Below are 22639 nucleotides of genomic sequence, written 5' to 3'. Positions count from 1 at the left end.
ATCAAATCGATATCTAGTAACATATTTAAACCATAAAATAGCATTTACGGACAGGCACCCTTGCTTTTAAAAAGTTCGGGTATCTCTTTCTTATCAATTCTAGCTGGTCTGTTAATTAATTAAAGAGCAGAGTTTTGAAAAAAATGAATTATTTTAATGCTTTCAAAAAGAACTAAAAGTGCGGCTAGAAATAACAGACGCTACAGTCAACAGACTGAAAGTTGTCTGGAGATCGGATATTTACTCAGTGAAACCAATTGCCGCCTATAAAACGCCTGCATAACACCTATTCTCCTCCGTAGATGCGAATTGTGACACCTCACCAGGGCCCAAAACAAAAAAATACGGAGTTTTGAGAATAGGTGTCTCAGAAGAATCTTGTGTGTGCAGGGGTTTGACTTTGTGCGGAATGAAATAATCGGATAATGAAAGAACGGAAGCAGCAACCCCGTTGACAACTGTCATCAAGCGGAGGCGATACGGTTGGCTTGGCCATGTGCTGTGGATGCCTTCTGAGAGCCTTAATCGCGCTTGCCTACTTTACAGGGAATCAGGTTCACGACGTCCTGGACGTCCACTGCCGACTGTTCATCGGCAGTTCGTGTCAGAACTACGGGAACTGCATAGGAACTGGCAGCTGACAGCGATGCTTGTAGGATCTTCGTAGACCATATGCTCCAACTAGGGAGCTGACATGGAATGATGTGCATATAAAGACGAATGACTGTAGAGGTTAAAATATATTTTTACAAAGACAGAAAGTGGCTTTCTATCCTCTCATGATTCATGTCAATAAGAGATTGCCTGTTTTGGTCTGATACAAACATCATTTAACATTCACAGATGTAAATTTTAAGAAATAATGTGAGGTATAAGCTTATTCCTTGTGGTACCTCGAGTGTGACATTAATGATTCATTTTTTTTGTTACAGATATTCAAGAATTTGGCTTTAGTAATGGAAAACGAAAATGATTTAGATTAACCTTTTTTTATACTGTATAAATCAAACTTTATTTGTATATTTTATTTGTTTTTATTATTTTATCGTATCGTATATTGACGGATGGTATCTGTATTATATATAATTAATAGCATTTATATAGTAAATGTGTTACTCTTTATATTTATTTTATCAATTATATTATTATATGTATTTACGTACTATATTAGTATTTTATATTATAATATTACATATTGTAATGTTTTGTTTTGTGCCAAGCATTGAGAAAATTTAAATTAGTTCTTCAAAACAAGCAGGTATTTCAAAATATATTATTTTGCAATATTTAAGAACGGTTTATGAAAAAAAAAAAAGTGCATATATATTTTATGTGGTATTTTGTATTTTATGTATTTATTTTTATATTATTATATTGCTCGTTTACATTTGAAATTGTGTTTTTATTTTTGTCTATTTTCCCATTTGAAACTTACGAAAAAGTGCGGTCTGCCTTTCCATCATGCAATCGGCGGCATCCGAGGTGTAGGGGTCAAGACACTTAATTCACACACGGGAGGTTCCGGGTTCGATTCCCGGTGAAAAGACCAAAATTAAAGTGTGATTTATCTGAAGCCCGGGTGTTCTGTGATGTGGTAATAATAATTTAACTCGCTTGTGAATGGTTTCTCATTTAATAACATATATACAAAAATCAAAAATGTTACCTGTGTCGATATTCGCTAATAAGCGGAATGGGGAATGTTGTCAACCCAGCCAATGACAGGTCATAAGCCCTGTAAACGCTCGAATATCCATAATCCTGAATTTGGAAAAAAAATCTACCTCATCTCTGTAGGGATATTAATAAAAATATAATTTAAATTAATGAAATTTTCTCAATTTCTACTTTTTGCCGACGATGCCAAGATCTTTGCCACTGTCAATGATATATCTCACTGTGTAAATATCCAAGAAGATCCTGATCGCCTATTTGATTACTGTAATATAATCAATTGTACATTAAAACCTCAAAATATTATTCAATGACATTTACTAAAAGTATATTTTTTTTTACGCACAATTATACGATCAAAGATAATTCCATATCACGGTGTAGCGAGATTAGAGACTTGGGAGTTTATTTTTGATGGTAGATTGCTGTTCGAGTCTCACATAAATTCTATTGTTGAAAAAGCTTACCAAATGCTGAAGAATTTCCAAACCTTTTAAAAAACCAAATACATTAAAAAACTTTATGCAACACTTTTGTACGCAGTAATTTGGAGTTTGCATCCGTTGTGTGGAGCCCACAATACATAACAAAAACATATTACAACAGAGATGACGAACATTTTAAATAAGGTAATATAGAAGTCAAATCATCTACAGGGCTTATGACCTGTCATTGGCTGGTTTAAGTGGCCACTTTACACACTGTGTAACATTCACCATTCTGCCCATATTTGAACATCTATATTACGTCAATTCTTTCATCTGTTGATGTTTGTGAAGTTAAAGAGCTGATACCTTTATTTATGCGGGTGAGATTCATCTAATTGAATTATTTCACCTACATACTAGGCAACGCCTGAAATTTCTATACTTCTTCATGGACCAGGTGGATTTTTGACTTCTATATTATCTTCTTTAAAATGTTCTTCATCTCTGTTGTAATATGTTAATGTTAACAGCTCCCCAGGGAGTTGAATCCAGTCCTTGTCTACAAAAATTTGGACGAACTCAAAATATTGTCGATACATAACAAACATAGAGAGGATTGAAAATGTTCAACGAAAATTTTAAAAATACCTACATTATAAAAACAATAAAACGCTTTCCACTTACAGCCAATCTGCCAAACAAAATGGATTTTTTACCCTTGAAAATAGACGCACTGTATCTGAGTTATGCTATTTACATAAATTATTAAATAATAAAGTAGACTCTTTTAACCTACTCTCCAAAATTTATCTTAATGTTCCCTTTCGCGTGACAAGAAATAAGTATTTATTCCATCCGCCAGTCTGTAGCACTAACTATGCACAACACTCTTTCCTCTATCGTTCTTGCTCTAACTATATATTTTTTTTCATCTATTGATATATTTTACATGCCCCTTAATTTATTTAAAAATAAATTAAGACTTATTATTTTTAGCTGCGATACGATCCCACTTACTATTTAATGATGCAAACTCCTGAACACTTACTCCCACACTTATACACATAAACACACATCTACACGTACTCTCATACAAACACACATAAACACATCCTTTTGTTGTAACACAATTTAATAACATGTATGATTTTTATTTAGAAACTTTGCTGGTCTGTCTTTGAACTGTATTTTTAAACAAATATTAAATCATTGTCGACTGTTTGTTTCTTTAAAATAAATAATATACGCGCCCAGCCTTCGTACATGTTGGGCGTGGAATATAGTTTATCTCTTCAACTCTGGCTTAAAATTCAAAAACACTAACTTAATTCTAACTAAAGTCTAACTTCGAAAATAGTGATATCAAATTACCACCCGTGTAAGGAAAAAACGACTTGATTTATTGGGTCCACGTGTAGTATTTAGTGAACATAATAAAAATAAATTAGGAATCAATTCATTAGTTACGTAAACCTTGACGAAGAAGCTTGTTTACTTTGAAACCGGTCGGTGGAAAACCACAAAGTTAGTGCTTCAAATATAAACTTTATACTAACTTAATTGTTTAAGAAAACATTAAATTAATATTTATAAGTTGTCAATGTGTGCATATATTTTGAACAAAGGGCGAAAAAGAAAACTTTTTATTTAATTGCATTGTGTTAGACAATTTATTATTGTGGACACTCAAACTAAAATATGTGAAAAATAGTAATATTCACACATAATTGAATGATTGTGCTCCTTTTATAAGATCACGAGCTGAACCCGGCAATGCTTTGCTATTTTATTTATTTTCAGTTCACAAACAGTAAAAGATATCACAATATAAATACAATTTACTAAATGTTCTTAAATATTTGTATATAACCACTTACCGACCTTTCTATGTCTACCGGTTTCGAGACGTACCCGTCTCTTCGTCAGGACACCAATTAAACCAACATGCATAACCCACTATACACCTTCACCATAGTTTTAGCACAAAAATATAAAACGACATGACTGATTAGGACAAACATGCACTGATTAAATTATGAAAATATTATCTTGTTTGAGAATTAATTCAAAAAGTAGAGAGGATGGAGGGAGGGGATAAGCTTAATAGGTTTTATAGGGTGACCATTACAGTGGAACATCGTATAAAGGACCATATTGAAAGGTTGTTGGATTATTGATCAAAGGAACATTATTTTTTAAAGCTTTCCCAATGTGGAATATTTCCATATTATTGACTTTTAACCCTTTATTATTTTTATAGTGGTTATATACAAATATTTAATAACATTTAGTAAAATGTTTGACCGCAAAGTTAATGCTTTAAATATTAATAAATACAATTTATAAAATAAAAAAATAATAACACTTAACATCTTTCATCAATTATATGTGAACACCAATAGTCACAAAAGAAAAATGAAAAATTGTACATAGACCGAAATTTAGTTTTCATTAAATGATATTTAAGCTAATTATTATTAGAATTTATAAAATATTAATTTAATTTTTTTTTATTTGAAATAGATGCGATTTATACAACCGAATAGAATTTCACTAGAATATTAAAAAAGTCTCGTAGAAATAATGAGTTTTTTATAAATAAAATAAAATATTTATAAGAATATGAATTTAAATAAACTTAAAAATACAAAAGATTAAAATTGAAATTAAATTATTGTAAAAATTACTTCGACGATATATATATTTTTTAAATATATATTATTATTATTTAAATCTTAAAGTAGGGCACACATATCATACATATTATTTTGTGTGTTCTAATAATAACATTGCAAATATATTTAATTTAAAAATTGATTATCACATATGTCTTGACCATTATTTTAAATTTTGATATGTTTTTTTCTTCATGAATATTTTTTTCCATTTCGTAATACTTTTTAATTGCTTTAAATAAAATTGAATTTTGTGACTTTGCCTTTTTCCTAAATGGAAGTCGAATTTTGTTCTTTTCTCTAGTTTTGTGATCGTGTTCACGCTGGTTCCGATCAATTTTTTTTCCAAAATTCTGTTTTTTTATTAGAGTTTATAATTTTATGAACAAATATCATTGTATTGTAAAATATTCTTTGTTTATATGTTAATAATTTCATTTCATTTACCATCTACTTTACCCTCGTATATCTGTTTTTTTTCAAAATGATTCTAAAGGCTTTATTTTGTGATACAGTTAGTTTATCTATGTTTTCCTTGTTTGATAAAAATAAAATGCTACTACTGTAGTTAACGTGTGGTTCAATAATTGCTTTGTAAATAGTTTTACAAGAGTCCTTATCAATAAATCTTCTGATCCTTCCCAAAATTGATATTTTTTTTGCAATCTTATTTATTACCATCTTAGCGTTTTGGTGAAATGTAAGTTTTGAATCCAACATTACACCTAAATATTTAATTTCAGTGACTTCATTAAGTTTTTCATTTTCTATTACAATTGATGGTGTAATTTCTATTCTTTTGTTTCCTATATTCATATATTTTGTTTTGTTAACATTTAATTTTAATTTATTAATTTTTAGCCACAGCGATACACTATTAAGCTCATGATTTAGTCTGTCCATAATTGTTATATGATTTTCTCCCGATATATATATTAAGGCATCGTCTGCAAAGAGTCTTATTTTTGAATATTTTAATGTTTCGACAATATCATTTATGTATATAATATACAAAACAAAACCCTGGACTATGTGGACCCTGTATTGAGCAGCCTTACGTGTCACAAAGCTAAGGTACTTGGAAAAAATCGTTTTTGTTTGTCTTGGAAATGGGATGTTCGATCACTGATTTTGGTTTATTGCCTTTATGAGTCCAATCACCATTGTTGCAAAGTCCAAGAACAATGGCGCGTGATAACTACTTTTAACTACAGTGTGGCTATCTGTTAAGGATATTCCATCTTTCCTGCATTCTGCTTCAAGATTATGGCGTTGCAAACTGAAAAATGGGCACTGAAATAACAGAGGTTCGATACTCTGTGAAGAAATATCATCGCATGGACAATAGTCATCATTTCTTAATTTAAACCTATATAGGTAGCTTCTCATAGCTCCGTGTCTGGTAAAAATTTGGGTATTTTGGTAATTTGGTTCGACGATATTAAATGCATCGTATATACACATGTAAATATCGAGGGCTTAGGGTCATAAGGGCGAAACTACAAAAAATGCTGTTTTGTGTTTAGTACTAATCTGATATCCAAACAAAATATCCTGTTAGTGACAAAAAGATGAAACTCATCCGATAAGTAGTTACCTAGATAAATTTGTGTGAAACTACAAATGAAGCGTTTTGTTTAAAGTCAGAAGAATAAAACACCTTTTACATCATTTTGTTAATTTACTAATGTAAGCGCAAGTTAGGGTCATATAGACGAAAGCGTAGTTTCATATTTTTGTCTCTAAAACATTTTATGCTCTATTAACTGTATTTTTTATTTTCTTTATTTGTTACCCTTAAAAGACAGTATTATTTTTTGAAAACTGTTCATTTATCTCAAAACTGTGTTTTTGTAGTTTCGCCCTTATGACCCTTAACCCCCGATATGAAATAAGCATTTAAATAAAATTAACAAATGTAAATAAAAATATTTGAGTTATCAGAAAGCCTAGTATCCATCTATAAGTCTGTCTTCGCCACCACTCTCTCAAGAGTATTTCCTTGTTGAATTAAATTTATTAGAAATAGCAGCCAGTACTCACAGCTTGTACTATTGCTAGATTTGAGTTCATACTTGTGTATAAATTAAATGAACAAAATCGAATTCTGTCGAAATAGATGCATAAATGAAGAGATCCGCACATTATGTATGGCTGAGATAAGCATCAACAACAAAATCAAGAAAGGAGATCTGCATTGGTTTGGAGATGTAGAGCGAATGGACAGCGAAAGAACGACTAAAACTATTTAAAATGGTAATATTGATGGATGCAGAAATAGAGTAGGACCGAGATAGACATGGCATGACCGAATCCAACAAATATTTGAAGATGGATATGGCAAAAGTAGGATTAATCGGCGCGCGTGCACGGGAAGATTTATGAATGTAGAGGAAGCGAGATCTGAATGCAAATATAGAGTGATGTGGCGTTTTATCCTCTCTCCCTTCCTTTACGGGGAAACGGCGTGATGGTTTGTTGTTGTTGTTGTTATTGTTATTGAAAAAAAAACATTTCTCTAATGCCATAATTCAGAGAGAAAATACGTAAATACGTTTGTGTGAAGAAAAGTCGGACCGCATTTCCTCTTAAGGTTAAACACAATTCAGTATACTTACAAAACTTTACTAAAAAATCTTTAGTAAAAACCGTTCGGATCAACGTAAAAAAGATGTTGTAACTTTTCATTGGTAAGTAGGCACTTGTTTATGATTGAATTCCAAATCTAAAAATAATAGATATTCAAATATTTGATTTTAGTAGGTACCTAAGTACTTGTTTTTGTTTGAATTCCAAAACATTAAATAATCTATTATTTTCAAATAAAGAATTATTTTAGAAAATGTCAAACTCTGCTCAGGGATGCACTCTAGTCAGGAATGCGATTTTTTTAAATGTATAGAATGTCATTTGATATTATTTTAGTATAGGTAACCAAAAATCCAGTAAAAATAAATAAATAGGTAGAAATTATAAGGAATTCAATGAAACACACTGACTGAGATCCATAAAAAAAATGTTGTTTGTAAACATTCAAAAACAAACTTTTTTTTGTACATAAAAAAATAACATCCGTCCATTTTTTTGTATCCGCATTCTCGGCGAATACAACCCTGGTGATGGATAAAAAAAACGTTTACGCTCCTAACTTTTTTTGTACTTAATTAATTGAAGATTTTATGAGCTATTAACTTTTTTGTGGCGAAGATGTACATTTATCTGAAAACCGCACGAAAATCGGTCCGGTAGTTATTCAGTCCATCGAGGATAACCATTCGAACATTGCCTTTTATATATTTAGATAAAAAATATATATTTAGAACAGTTTAAACATAGGCAAAATAGTGAATGTTACACAGTGTGTAAAGTGGCCACTTAAACCAGCCAATGACAGGTCATAACCCCTGTAAATACCTAGACTTCCATATTCCCTTATTTAAGGTATTCTCCATTCCTGTAGTAATTTGTTAATCTTAATGACTCCCGAGGGGGTGAAATCCAATTTTTGTCTACGAACGTTTGGACAAACTCAAATATTGTAAACTTACTTTTAAAACTCTGGGGGTTTGTTAGCGGAGCATTTAGTGCCTTTACTAATATGTTCACGGTTAAAACACTATATTGCTCACTTGTTCGTCCTCTTTTAGAATATGCCTCCGTGATCTGGTCTCCCTTCTATGAAGGCCGGATAAATCATATCGATTCGGTGCAACATCGTTTGCTAAGAAAAATAGCATTGATGATCGGCCTCGAGAGGGGAGACTACACTAACGGAGAAATGGAGTCAATGTTCAAAATCTCAAGTCGACAAAAACGTAGAAATAACATCGACTCCATAATAATGTTTAAGTAATTTACTGAATGGCTTGATTGATGTACCGTCGTTACTGGGACAAGTGGGATTCAATGTTCCATTCCACCGGTTGCGAAATAATATCGTGCTGTTCCTTGATTAACACGGCACAAACTATGGCTTGCATGGACTAATGTCCCGATTGTGTCGTATTGTAAACTCGAGACGAGATCTGGACTTTTTTGGTGTAAGTCTTTATAGATTTAAAAAATCATTAAGATAGACCAGATCTTGTCTTGAGGTAGAACTTTTTTTTGTACTAGCCTTAATTTTATTTAGTTGTATTTTATTTTATAAATTTATTTAAAGAAATTGTATTTACCATCGTTAGAATGAACTGTATAAGTCCGTCAAATAAATAAATAATTTTTTCGTCAAAAAACTGTTTTAATTAGCAAAGGCCGTAAATATATTATGGAAAATAAATAAAACTGAAAAACTTACGCACATAAACTCCTGATTCAATCGCCATTCTCTTATTTTCTCTGGTCTCTACTGCTGCAGAACTTCAAGGATATGTTACAAAGAAATTAAATATGCATGGAACCCAATGCTCTCTAGTCATTCTCGTATTTGAAGACTGCATCAAGTCGATGAGATATTCGTTCTTGAAATACGGGATACAGAGCAAAAATGGTTCAAGTCAGCTTAAAATATTTATTATTTTATTCACGAACATTGTCTATTTATACTATTTATAGGGATATTACAGTATTATATATTATATTACAGTAAATATTACAGTAAAATAATTTACTTTTAATAATTCACGATTCATGTTTATTTGTTCCTGCCATTGAAATTTGTGTAGAACAATATCACGGATCTCGACGTCACAACAACCAAGGCCAAACACGTCGCGTTTTTCTACGAACATATTTTATTGAATTTCTTTTTTACATTCATGTATGAAAACATTTCTCTACAATTATCCATATTGATTTTGAAAATACAACTTATTATTCTAAATCCATTTCATATATTTTTATCGGTAATCGTAGTATGTGATATTTCCCTATTCAGCAACACATCTGTACAAGAGAGAGCACGAAGATAAAACTCGTAACAAGGAAGACAGAGACGCTGTTCTGCGGTGGGTGTTGAGTATAACAGATTCAGTCTTCAGTCGGTTGATGACAGTGACGGGGGGCGCACGCGCTAAATTATATATTTATTTGCATAAATTATGGAAAAGGAATTATTGTAACACTTTATCTCAATCTTTCTGTGCTACTAGAGGAGTTCCACAGGGTTCCCATTTAGGCCTAATACTGTTCATCATCTTTGTTAATGATATAATGGATGTATTTTATAATGTGGAGAAATTGCTGTTTGCCGATGACATGAATTTTTTTTATGTTATTAATACCGTAAATGATTGTATGACACTGCAACGTAATTTAGATTAAGTGTTTCAGTGGTGTAGTGTTGTTGTCCTGACGAAGAGACGGGTTACGTCTCGAAACCGGTAGACAGATAAGTCGGTGAGTGGTTTTATACTAATTTTATTAACATAATATAAAAATAATATATTATGTAAGACATGAGAAAAAAAAAAGAGCTCTTAAGAAGGTTAAGGGATGAGGAAATAGAGTGGAAGAGTGGAGGAGAGGAATTTTCATTATATAGTGGACCAATTCAAAATTTTTATATTTTAATGAAATAAACATAGTTAAAGGAACATAAACTTATTACACGCTGACAAATGTTTTATTTTACAGTGTTTCAAAAAGTTTTTTTTTAAGTCACAAAATTTTGTATTAAAAATATCTAAATGGGCGCACAGTAAATTAAATTTGGAACAGCTACGATAAATAAACGAGTTTTGAACATCATTTTTTTTGGGCAATAAATTATTTAAAAAATGAGCTTGTCGTGTTGACTTTACGGGACAATTGATTGAAATACGCTCCGAGAGATATGGACTATCGATAAAATTGTTTAAAATTTTGAAGAGGAAAGACAGATCAGAAATGCTTCTACGTTTAGTAAGGGAAGTTAAACCATGAAAGGAAGAAGAGTCTTCATACGAGTCTAAATATGTAAGAGATTTACTATCCAGAAGTTTAAGGAATCTTTTCTGTGTTTTATCCAGTTGTGATATATAAATTGTATATCGAGAATTCCAAACAACAGATGCAAACTCAAGATGGCTGCGAACGTATGCATTTTATAAGATTTTGAGGGATGCGGTTGTTTTGAATGGTTGAGTGGTGCGTATAATAAAGCCCAGATTTCTGTAAGTCCTCGATAGACGATATAGACGTCTGAATATGGGAATCAAATAAGAGTTTTTCACCCATAATCACACCTAAATCTCTCAGCTCGTTTTTCCGGGCAAGACAATTACCGTTAATTTCATATAAGTAAAGTCACTAGATGTCCCGCTAACAAAACCCAAGAGTTTTAGTGACTTGTTAATCATAGTATCAATATGTTCATTGAAGGTAAGTTTACAGTCCATGGTAACTCCGAGAGCCTTAATAGACTTGACTACATTTAAATTAATAATTAATTAACTAATAATTAATTCTCAAGCACTTACTCTCAAAACTGTTCTTAGTTGCGGCAAGGTTCCAGGACTAACGCCTATATTTAATGACTTGCATCTCTTTTCCCCTGTGGAAGACTAAATGGAACAATTGAAGACATTTGTTGCATTAATGAACTCGCGTAAAATGATTGATCTATTTTATTAATTGTTCTCTTGCATTTTATTACTAATTCATTTTTTTATTTCTCTATCTAATAAATCTCAACGAGCCATTATTGCAACTGTGCAAATCGCTAGAGCCAATATTTGATTTAAGTGCATTCACTAGGTAAAAGTGAATAAAAGGGAAACAAATCTATGAAAAAATATCATTTGTGTTTGGGTTTAATCTATTCGTCCACTGCATTCAAACAGAAAAGCAAAATGAAGATCTGTCTAATTTTTGTTATATGCTTTGTGGCTATCCACGTGAGTAGATTTTATTTTTATTTTATTTACATACATAAGTTTATTGTGCATTATTTGAGACATAAGTCCCAATTCCATTGGACTAAAAGTCCTGTGTTGAGATGGGACTAGCAATTAGTTGACTCAGACGCATGAGTATAACACCACAAATATAGGATCAGAAACATAAAAAATAATTAAAAAATAATGCATCTATAAATATGGCACATCAATATGGTAAACAGTAAACTCAAAAATTCGAAAAATCATCAAGTAGTTTCCCATTCAAATACCTCCCATTAAGGAAAATCCAGCCCTTAACTACTTTCTTGAAAATAGTTTTTGTCTTTGAGAGCTTTTTTTTTATAAAGGAGTTGCTTTATTTTAATTTTAAATTTTTGTTTATTCAAAAAAACAACAGCAAAATTAAAAAAATTACACAAAATTTAAAAAAAAAACATAAAATAAAACCAATTCAGTTTTCCACGTTAATACAATTATAAAAATCCAGTTCAGTTATTATTTACCTTGCTTATAATATACAAGGTTTATATTTCAAAAGTGGATTTTTCTGCAATTAAATTTCTTTGTGGGCCAATCTCAAACTTCTCAGCATTTGCTCATATGGAGAGAAAACCATTTAAAACTCTCCAGGAGAAGCCGGCCTATTGGCAGCAGTCAACAGGCCTGCCGTTCCACTAAAAGAGTGTTCGGCATTTTGTTCCCAACTTTAATTTATTTTACCAATTGCCTGCACTATATTGACCATGTATGATACTACCTCTCGTGTAAGTTCTTTAAGAGCTCATTGAGAGCTTTATACTCTCTTTCAAAATATTGAACACTCTCGGTGCGATAAATGAGAGATGTCTCCAAGCAAAAGTCTTACGGGTTTTGGGTATGACATAATTCATGCTCTGGGAAAACCTCGTACGGACATTTTGCTGAGACCTCTCCTTATTGTTCGACCAGAAGTGTGTAATTGCTTATTTTAGGTACAGTTGTCTCATATCCAGCACCTTCATTAATTATTCTCTTTTATCCTTTTTTTTTAAGCACTAACTTTGTGGTTATGAATTATTTATTTATTATCGTAACTAACGTCCGTTGTCAATTTACATTTTCTTTTAGTTCAATACAAAGTTTTATAATATAAAGAAAACGTACATAATAGTTGTGGTTAAACTCAATAAAAGTTATTTATAATAAATAAAAAAAAATTAAAACTTTAAGTATAAAAGAAAAATAATTAATAAGAGATACATTTAAGGTTAATAAATCTTACATAGGCACACAAATTCAGCAAAAATAAAAATAAGGTCTTTATGTGAAAAACGACACACCACAGAGTAAAAACAGAATAGTCAGAGATTGCTTAGTAAGTTAGACATATCTTCACTTAATCCTTTCAATGTCAATGGTACCAATATTCAATACAGGAAATCCGTAAAAATCTAAAAGTACTAATGGACAAACATCAATACTGGCGCGCTCATACTAATGAATTAAGCCGCAAAATATTCTAAGTCTGCACTCGCTTAGAAGGTTGCAAAAATTCTTACCCACTATGCACTAAATGCACTCTCGTACAAGCATCACAACTACCCAATCTAGATTACGCAGATGTTTCCATGACTGATTTAAGCTGTGAGCAACTAGATAAACTTGAACGACTTCAGAATACATGCATAAGGTACATTTTTGGTCTTAGGAAATATGACCACAATTCTGATCATCGTTGGCAACTGAAATAGCTCAAAATTAGACAGCGGAGAGACTATCACTCCTTCTCACTTCTGTTCAATGTACTTCATAGTCCTAACGCTCCTATATACCTCCATCAACGCTTATCAGTTCATCGTTTACCTCTTCGTTCTAATTCTCAAGGCACTCTCTTAATATCCATTCACAATTTCTCTTTCTTCTCTAACTCATATAGTGTCCTTGCGGCTCGACTGTGGAATCATCTCCCATCCACCATCAAAGATGTTACTACATTATTTATTTATTTATTAATGAAATCATACAGTCTTTATATAAAACAAGGAATAAAATTAACAATTTTAAAAAGTAAGACCAATTACAGATTTCACACTAATGAATGCAGGAGGAGAGGGGAAAAATAATTTTATTCTAAAAAAGTAACAATAAAAATATTACATAAAAAGTTCATAAAAAGGAGAAGACATTGTAAAGCCACTTTACTTTCCTCCCTCTCTCTCTGCTTCCATGAACATTTCAATTTAATTGTTAAAAAAATCACAACTAACAATAAATTATTCGATGCAGGTAGTAGATGTAGGTAACTATAAATTAAGAGTTGAAATCAAATGATTAAAATTAAAAGTAAAAGTTAAAATTAAAATGAAAAGTTTAAATTAAAATTTAAAATTAAGAATTAAAATTAAAAAGTTAAAATTGAAAGACAAAATTAAGAATCAAATTAAAAGTTAAAAGTCAAGCAGGAGATAAACTTAAAATGTCTTTAACTGATCTGATAAAAATATGGTATTTACAATGTAGTATGTCGATGTCACTAAAACTGTCGTTATAGGTAATCTGTATTCTTCGTAGAGTGCTATTTTTTAAATAATTAGTCATTGACTTAGGAATGTCGAAGAGTACAGATTGACGAGTTCTACGGACAGGGACTCGATATGAAATGCCTATAACAATTTCTGGGCTATCAATTACGTTATTAACAATTTTGTATAGAAAGCTCATATCCAACATGGTACGCCGAGTAATTATCTCTGTTTAAATCATGTCTGAAGAAACATCTCCCCTTTCTTTCTTTATCTCTCCTCTTTTTGCATTTTTCCTATTGAGGTAAGCCATACTTCGCGCTCTGGGAAAACCGCGTACGGACATTTTGCTGAGACCTCTCTTTATCGTTCGACCAGACGTTGTCTCATATCCAGCACCTTCAAGTGTTGGAGCAACTGTTCTGATGGGCATGTTGGAGTGGAAGACACTCGTCCACGATTCTGGTTCTTCATCACCCCCATTCCTTTTCTGAACTTTACGTTGCATGCGGCACTGTATCCGCAAACCGATCGCAGCGTATCTTGATCTTTTTTGTTACATGTAAGATGATCAATCTTACGCTTTATTTTATTTTATTTTATTTTATTTATTTCGAATACAAACAGATGTACAGGTTAAATGCTACTACTACTACCATCACGCCATTTCCCCGTAGGGGTAGGCAGAGAGAATGGACCGCCACGCCACACACGTCTATCCTGGCATACACTCCTAGCCTCTTCCACATTCATACATCTTGTCATACATGCCCTTCGGTTCTGTCTGCTTTTGACATGACTAGACTTAAGATTTTGGTTTATCTGATCATGCCACGTCTTCCTTGGTCGTCCTCGTCTAACGTTGCCGTTCATTTTTGCCATATATACTTGTTTTACCATTCTCTCGTCGTCCATTCGTTCTACGTGACCAAACCATCTCAGAGACCCTTTCTTAATCTTATCAATTATACTTGTCTCAGATTTACACTCTCGCCTGATTTCATCATTCGTAACCCTGTCATACATTGATTTCCCACACATTCGTCTAAGAGATCGCATTTCAACCGCGTTCACTCGGCTTTCATCCTTCCTCTGCCAGTTCCATGTTTCACTTCCATACATAAGTGTTGGGACTAAAACTCCGTTGTGCACTGCCAGTTTAGTTTCGATTGACATATTTTTATTAAAAATTACTGTGCTTAGTGCTCCGTTCATTTTGTTGCCCGCATTCACTCTTCTTTCAACATCTTTTTCTACTCTTCCATCTCTTGAAAACATGCTTCCCAGATACACAAATTCTTCTACTTGCTCTTGCTCTACTTGTTCTACTCTTGCTCTACTTGGTTAAATGAAAAAGATTGATGAATAAAAAAGAAGCGAGATCTGAATGCAAAGATTTTTATTTTATTTTATTTTTTATTTTATTTTTTATTTTATTTATTTCGAATACAAACAGATGTACAGGTTAAATGAATATTTTTTTTTAAAACCATACAAAATGTATACATAGTAGAGCATGCCATCCAATTATATGTATTCACTAAATAATACTGTAATAAAGCGACGACGGCTTGAAGTTTAAACTATATAAATAATAAATATACCATAGATTAAAATAAGATAAATATGGACAAAACAAGGAGATAGTGGAAAGGAAAAGAAGGAAATTGATAAGGAGTGGTGAAGGATGATTGAAGGAAAGTGAGAGTGGAAAATTGCATTTGATTTAATGATTAAACGAATTATGAATGAAGAGCATGAATCAAGCCTATTAATTCTCTTCTGTACATATTGTATGGAGTGTTAAATATATCGAGACTATTAAATTTTTGGTTAAATGTTTCACATATACGAGGGATCGTAGAATGTTTCCGATGATTAGTTTTAAATTTACGAATATAGAAAATATCAGAGTCTAGTCAGCCTGGAGGGGACACGGTAAGCAAGTAGATTAATGAGTTCCGGGGAATCGAATTTATTTTGACAATTTTATAAAGCAGGATCTGATCAAACATATCTCTTCTGTGTGCTAATGAAACAAGGTTATAAAATTTTAATGAAGCTAAATAATTTGGAAAGGTACCAGTCCAGGAACTACGAATAATTCTAGTGCAAAAACACTCATTTAAATAAATGTTTCATATCACATATGTCAGGAATCGAGAATCCGAAACCCCTCAATGGTAGGTTAACGCGCTGACCATTACACCACGAGGCCGACTTTAACTTCACAAACAGAATAACATTCTCAATCTGCTTGAACATGGACGATTGGGATGCATAAATAAACAAATGAGGCAGTTTGTTTAAAGACAGATTTCATGTTTTCAACTGTTTCAATATTTGATTTCTGACAACTGTAAATTACGAATTCCTATATGTCAAAACTTAAAACAATATGAGGATTTTTCCACGCAATATGGTCGTGTTACGCGGACCAGAAATTTGTCTATGAAATCGGTTCAAAACTCTGACATGCAAATACACAGACGCCCCCTGTTGAGGAGTGGACGAGGTGTAAAGAATACCTCTTTCTAGGACGATGAAAATTTAATAAGTGGACTGTATTGTTAGGGAAGGAAGGTTGCGCAACTCGATTAACCTGCTGATGATGAGGCGTGACGAGTGCTGGAACCCCGGTGAAGCTGGCGGTTGGAAGACGCTGGCACAGCTTGTCTGGATGGATCTGGCGGTCTAAAATGACGCAGGCACAGCTCGCTTGTGGAAATATTAGTAAAATACCTTATTCGTCAATGTTAGATTTTGTAATGTTAATAAAACGTTCGTTCCGGCACTGAAACGCAGTGTTATTGTTACATGGAGTGCGCTAGGAAATGAGGAAGACGGGTAGGTAGGTGTAGGTTTGGTCCGAACACCATTTTTAGCGTAAAATCATAAAAAAACTCAATAGAATCTATTCAAATAAAGTTTTAAAAGTACTTTTTACATAAGTCCCAAATTTCTTACCCACCCACGTTTCAATTGAAATTACGAGCAACTTCTATTTCTTGTTTATTCTTATTTCCTGACTAGACGCCGCGTTGTTTTCAATATTAAATTTCCCCATAAAATGTTAAACAATAAAGTAGATACAAAACTTGCAAAGTTTCGCTTTTGACCTAATGAAGCTGAACTTTATCAAGTGGGGGTTATCACTAGAGCCCGCCCAGGGGCAACTTTTCCGAAACTTCTAGATGTAGGTTCTGCATTGCAGATGAGGGAAACACCTACACAAATTCTATTCGAATGTGATGCTTAAATGTGATGCTTAAGTGAATAAACAAATGTATTCAAAAGTGAATTTTCCACACTTCCTCTTTTCAAAATAGATGGTACAGAAATTCCATTCACGACTTCAGTCAAAAACTTAGGTATTATCATTCATAAGCATATAGAGTGGCACGATCAGGTTAACGAAGTTAGTCGTAAACTTTATGGCAGTTTGCACTCACTTAAAAGATTACAGAATTTCTTGCCAATTAATGTTAAGCAAACATTAGTCCAGAGCTTACTTCTTCCACTCCTTGACTACGCGGATGTATGTTATCCAGATGCTAACTCTGAATTGCTTGAAAAGTTAGAACGATTGCAGAATATTTGTATTCGTTATATCTTTAATCTTCGCAAATTTGACCACATAACCGAGTATCGCACGCAACTACACTGGCTCAGTATCAGGCATAGAAGAAACATTCACATTCTATCACTTCTTCACAATATTTTAAATAATCCCACTTCGCCTGTTTATCTGAGAGAGCTCATCCAACCTCTTTCACAACACGGACTATCTCTTCGTTCTAGTAACGAGAGAACCCTTTTAATACCCTGTCATCGCTCTAATTTTTTTGCCTCCTCTTTCACAGTAGTAGCCGCTCGATTGTGGAATAATCTACCCACTAATGTTAGAGACGCCCCTTCTTTATTTACATTTAAGTCGAGATTGAAATGTCACTTTCTAAATATTTAAATTGTTCCTTTATCTTTCTTCTTTCCTTCCCATCCCCTCTCCTCTCTTCATAGTAAAGTGTTATTTTTTTTTTTTTTACATATATTTATTTTTGTTAATCTTTGCTTTTAATTTTTGTGTAAAATTGTAAGATTCAATATGTCCATGTATTTATAATTTTCTCAAACTGAACGGTTTGGGTAGGTAGGAAGAAATTGCCTTAAGGCAATATGCCCGCCCTTATATGTATATTTATTGTATATGTATATAAAGTGTCAATAAATAAATAAAATGCTTTACATCATAAAATGAGCCTCATTTTCGGGGGACCACTGGTTAAACCTGGGCCTTAATTATGATGGGAAGATAAACACGTCATACCTTCACCATGACGGTATAGTTAAAGATAAATTCCTTCTTTATAGATTTTAGTTGGTCGGATTGTAGGTAGTAGATAAAGAAATTGTAATTTTTGTCAATAAACCATTATTATTATTTTTATTATTTATACAAAGCAGATCAGACTGTAATAATTAATAATTAAAATACAATATTTATTTTTATCAGTTATTCTTTACTTATTTCCCCTTTCTCTCTCAAACTACTTATCTGATCTCACATTATCTGATCTCACATCATTTAATACGAATAACATAATGTTTTTTTTTTTTTATTAATGTTTATATGTGCAAGCATTATCTCTCAATTAAAAAACAGCTGATTATTTTTTTATTTTTTTAAATATTTTATTTTAATATATTATGTTTGAATCTTTTGATTTTTTTAAATGGTTTTTTAGTACAAATTTTCAACTAATCTCTTCTTTTAACTAGTCTGTTTTTTGGTTGGCTGGAAGATATTGGTTTTAGCAATGCATCCGCCAAAGTACTTATTCGTTGTACTTGAAGTTTTAAATAAATATTTATTTCAAGTTATGAAGAATCGAAAGACTTATACAACCCATACAAAAGACATTAAAAATATTATCATTATCATAAGTACGAACAAAAAAAATAATAATTTAAAATATGCTTAAGTGGCACAATTTATTGAGAGCGTAAATAATACTAAATTAATAAAATATTTCTTTCAGGGTGTCAGCGCTCGGGCAGTTCCTGGAGGAACGGTTCCTTCAAAAGGAGGCAAGGGAGGAACAAGTGCTGCCAGCGCAAGCAGCGCGAGCTCTTCCGGAAAGGGAACTGGCTCTGCAAGTTCTGCCGCAAGCGCAGCATCAGCAAACAAGAGCGGAGGCAGTGCATCTGCAACCAGCTCTTCGTCCGCTAAAAGCGGTGGGTCTAATAACGGCGCAAGCAGTGCTGCCAGCGCAGCTGCTAGCTCAACCAGCAAGAACTGTGGACCAAGCAACGGTGCGAACAGCGCAGCCAGCGCCAGTGCAGCGAGTGCATCCAAAAACGCTAGCAATGCGTCCAGTTCTGCGGCTAGCTCTGCGTCCGGTAAGGGCGGTGGGTCAAACAACGGCGCCAGCAGCGCTGCCAGTGCAGCGGCTAGTTCATCCAGCAAGAACTGTGGATCAAGTAACAGCGCAAGCAGCGCAGCGTCTAGTGCTTCGAAGAACGCAAGCAGCTCTGCAAATGCAGCGGCAAGTTCGTCCAGCAAGAACAGTGGATCAAGTAACAAAGCGAGCAGTGCCGCTAGCGCCAATGCAGGCAAGAGTGCTAGCAATGCGTCCAGTTCAGCCACCAGCTCTTCTACCAATAATGGTTGTGGATTAAACAACAGCGCAAGTGGTGCGGCTAGTGCGGCAAGTTCATCGAACAACAAAAGTTCGAGCTCAAGCAGCGCAAATGCAGCGAGCGGTGGTTCGAGAAACGGTGACTCTTATGAACCATCTTCGGGTCCAGATCCATGTGAAGTACCAGCTCCAACCCCGGTACCAACTCCAGCACCGACTCCAGCACCGACACCAGCACCGACTCCAGCACCGACTCCAGCACCGACGCCAGCGCCAACCCCAGAACCGACTCCCGCACCGACTCCAGCTCCGACTCCCGCACCGACTCCAGAACCAACGCGATACCCAATTCCCGAACCAACTCCAGAACCCACTCCAGCACCAACCCCAGCTCCAACTCCCGCACCGACTCCAGAACCCACCCCAGCACCGACCCCAGCTCCCACTCCCGTACCGACACCCGAACCCACTCCATGTGAAATTCAAGAACCTTCTGCGCCTGTTCCGTACTCTGGAGGCTCTGGCAATGGAAACGCCAGCAGCGTAGCAAGTACTGCATCTAGCGCATCTAAGAACTCAGGCGGCGCAGCTAGTTCAGCGAGCAGCTCAAGTTCCGTAACCAGCAAGAACTGTGGGTCGAACGCCAGCAGCGCTGCCACCGCAGCAGCTAACTCGTCCGGAAAGAGCGGTGGATCCAGCAGCAGCGCAGCAAGCGCTTGTGCGGCTGGCGCATCTAAGGGCGCTAGCAATGCATCAGGTTCAGCAAGCAGCTCATCATCTAATAAGACTTCCGAATCAAACAACAGCGCAAACAGCGCCGCTTGTGCAGCAGCTAGCTCTTCCAGCAAGAAATGCGGTTCAAGTAACAATGCAAGCAGCGCAGCTAGCGCCAGTGCGACATCTGCATCCAAGAGCGCTGGCAATGCGTCCAGTTCTGCAGCCAGCTCTGCGTCCAGTAAGAACTGTGGGTCAAACAATGGCGCAAGCAGCGCCGCTAATGCGGCAGCTGGCTCTTCCAGCAAGAACAGTGCGAGCAGCGCAGCATCGTGTGCTTCGAAGAACGCGAGCAATGCATCTAGTTCTGCAAGCAGTTCTTCATCTAATAAGAGCAACGGCGCGAGCAGCGCTGCCAGCGCAGCAGCAAGCTCCTCCGGCAAGGGCAGCGGATCGAGTAACTGCGCAACCAGCGCATCCAGCGCATCTAACAAGGCTACCAGCGCAGCTAGTGCCTCTAGCTCAGCGACATCTGGCGGTAAAAAGGGCGCTTCATCTTCAGCTGCAGCTACTTCTTCTGCGGGCAAAGGGGCAGCTTCCAGTGCTGCTAGCGCAAGTTCTTCTAGTGGCAAACCAGGCAGCAAGCCTTGCAAATAGTCAACTATTTTCAATGCATAAATCGTTTTGAGCAGTTTATTTATTATAAAGTCTAATATTTAAAATAAAAATGATTTTTTGACACTTCAAATCTGAATTTTATTTTTTTAATACTTTTGATTTCCAATGGTTACTTAATTTTTCTCATAAAAGGAAAGGTGTTTTATGCTGCACTTGTGTTTGACCCATGCACACTAAATTAAAGGTTTTTTTTCCCATAAATTTGGTAAAATCAGGAAATTTCGTCGAGGAATTAGATAAATATATTCTTGGTTAAACAAAAAAGTTAGGAGCGTAAATGTTATTTTTATCCATATCCAGGGTTGCATTCGCCGAGAATGCGGTTTCAAAGAAAATGGACGGAGGTTTTTTTTTTGTGTACAAAAAAGGTTTTTTTTTTTAATTTTTTTTTTTAAATTTTTTTTTTAATTTTTTTTTTATTAAAGAAGGTAAAAACATGTACAGAAAAATATAAAAGGAAAAATAATGAAACCCACTAAACCGCGAAACCGGCGTGACAGCTTTTATTTTTTATTTATTTTTAAAAAATTTTTTTTTTAAAGTAGGTAAAAACATATACAGAAAAATATAAAAGGAAAAATAATGAAACCCACTAAACCGCGAAACCGGCGAGGTATTTTTCCTTTACAAAGAGAAACGTTAGAGAAATTATATAAATTTAAAAAGTAATATAAACATTATAAAGAACTAAAATCATACCTAATTGGTTTTTTTATGGATCCCAATTAGATTATTTCATTAAACCTTATAATTTCTCCCTATTTATTTCTTTTTACTGGATTTTTGCTTATACTAAAATAATATCAACTAACATTCTATACATTTTTGAAAATCGCATTCCTGACTAAAATGCATCCCTGAGCAGAGTTGGACATTTGCTAAAAGAATTCTTCATTTGGAAACAAGTACCTACTTCAATTGAATATTTGAATATCTATTACTTTTAGATTTGGAATCCAATCATAAACAAGTACCTACTTACCAATGAAAAGTTACAACATCTTTTTTACGTTTATCCGAACGGTTTTTACTAAGATTTTTTAGTAAAGTTTTGTAAGTATACATAATTATGTTTAACCTTAAGAGGAAATGCGGTCCGACTTTTCTTCATACAAACATATTCACGTATTTTCTCTCTGCATTATGGCACTAGAGAAATGTTTTTTTATACAATAACAACAACAACAAACTATCACGCCGCTTCCCCGTAAGAGTAGGCAGAGAGGATAAACCACCACATCACTATATCCTTTTATAACCTTGATTCACTAGCACTCAGAAGAGATATGTTTGATCAGATCCTGCTTTACAAAATTGTCAATAATAAATTCGATTCCCCGGAACTCATTAATCTACTTGCTTACCGTGTCCCCTCCAGGCCGACTAGACTCTCTGATATTTTCTATATTCGTAAATTTAAAACTAATCATCGGAAACATTCTACGATCCCTCGTATATGTGAAACATTTAACAAAAAAAATAATAGTCTCGATATATTTAACATTCCATACA

At 34.1% G+C, this 22639-nt stretch overlaps 1 protein-coding gene across 1 annotated transcript in view; it reads left to right on the top strand.

The window, feature by feature from the left end:
* Nucleotides 1–21197, top strand: part of LOC148271497 (uncharacterized) — a 34365-nt gene extending 13168 nt beyond the window's left edge. Inside the window, exons 3-4 of the mRNA XM_088241323.1 lie at nucleotides 11470–11592; nucleotides 19136–21197. Coding sequence (XP_088097449.1) covers nucleotides 11470–11592; nucleotides 19136–21106 — 2094 coding nt within the window. The 3' untranslated portion in view covers nucleotides 21107–21197. The remainder of the gene's footprint in view (nucleotides 1–11469; nucleotides 11593–19135) is intronic.
* The last annotated feature ends 1442 nt before the right edge of the window (nucleotides 21198–22639 follow it).

The sequence above is a fragment of the Micrasema longulum genome, unplaced genomic scaffold, assembly GCF_059751315.1.
Source record: "Micrasema longulum isolate JH-2025_06_02 unplaced genomic scaffold, ASM5975131v1 h1tg002834l, whole genome shotgun sequence".
Taxonomy (NCBI): Eukaryota; Metazoa; Arthropoda; class Insecta; order Trichoptera; family Brachycentridae; genus Micrasema; species Micrasema longulum.
Note: the sequence above shows the minus strand (reverse complement) of the source record. Positions and strands in the feature narration are given on the sequence as shown.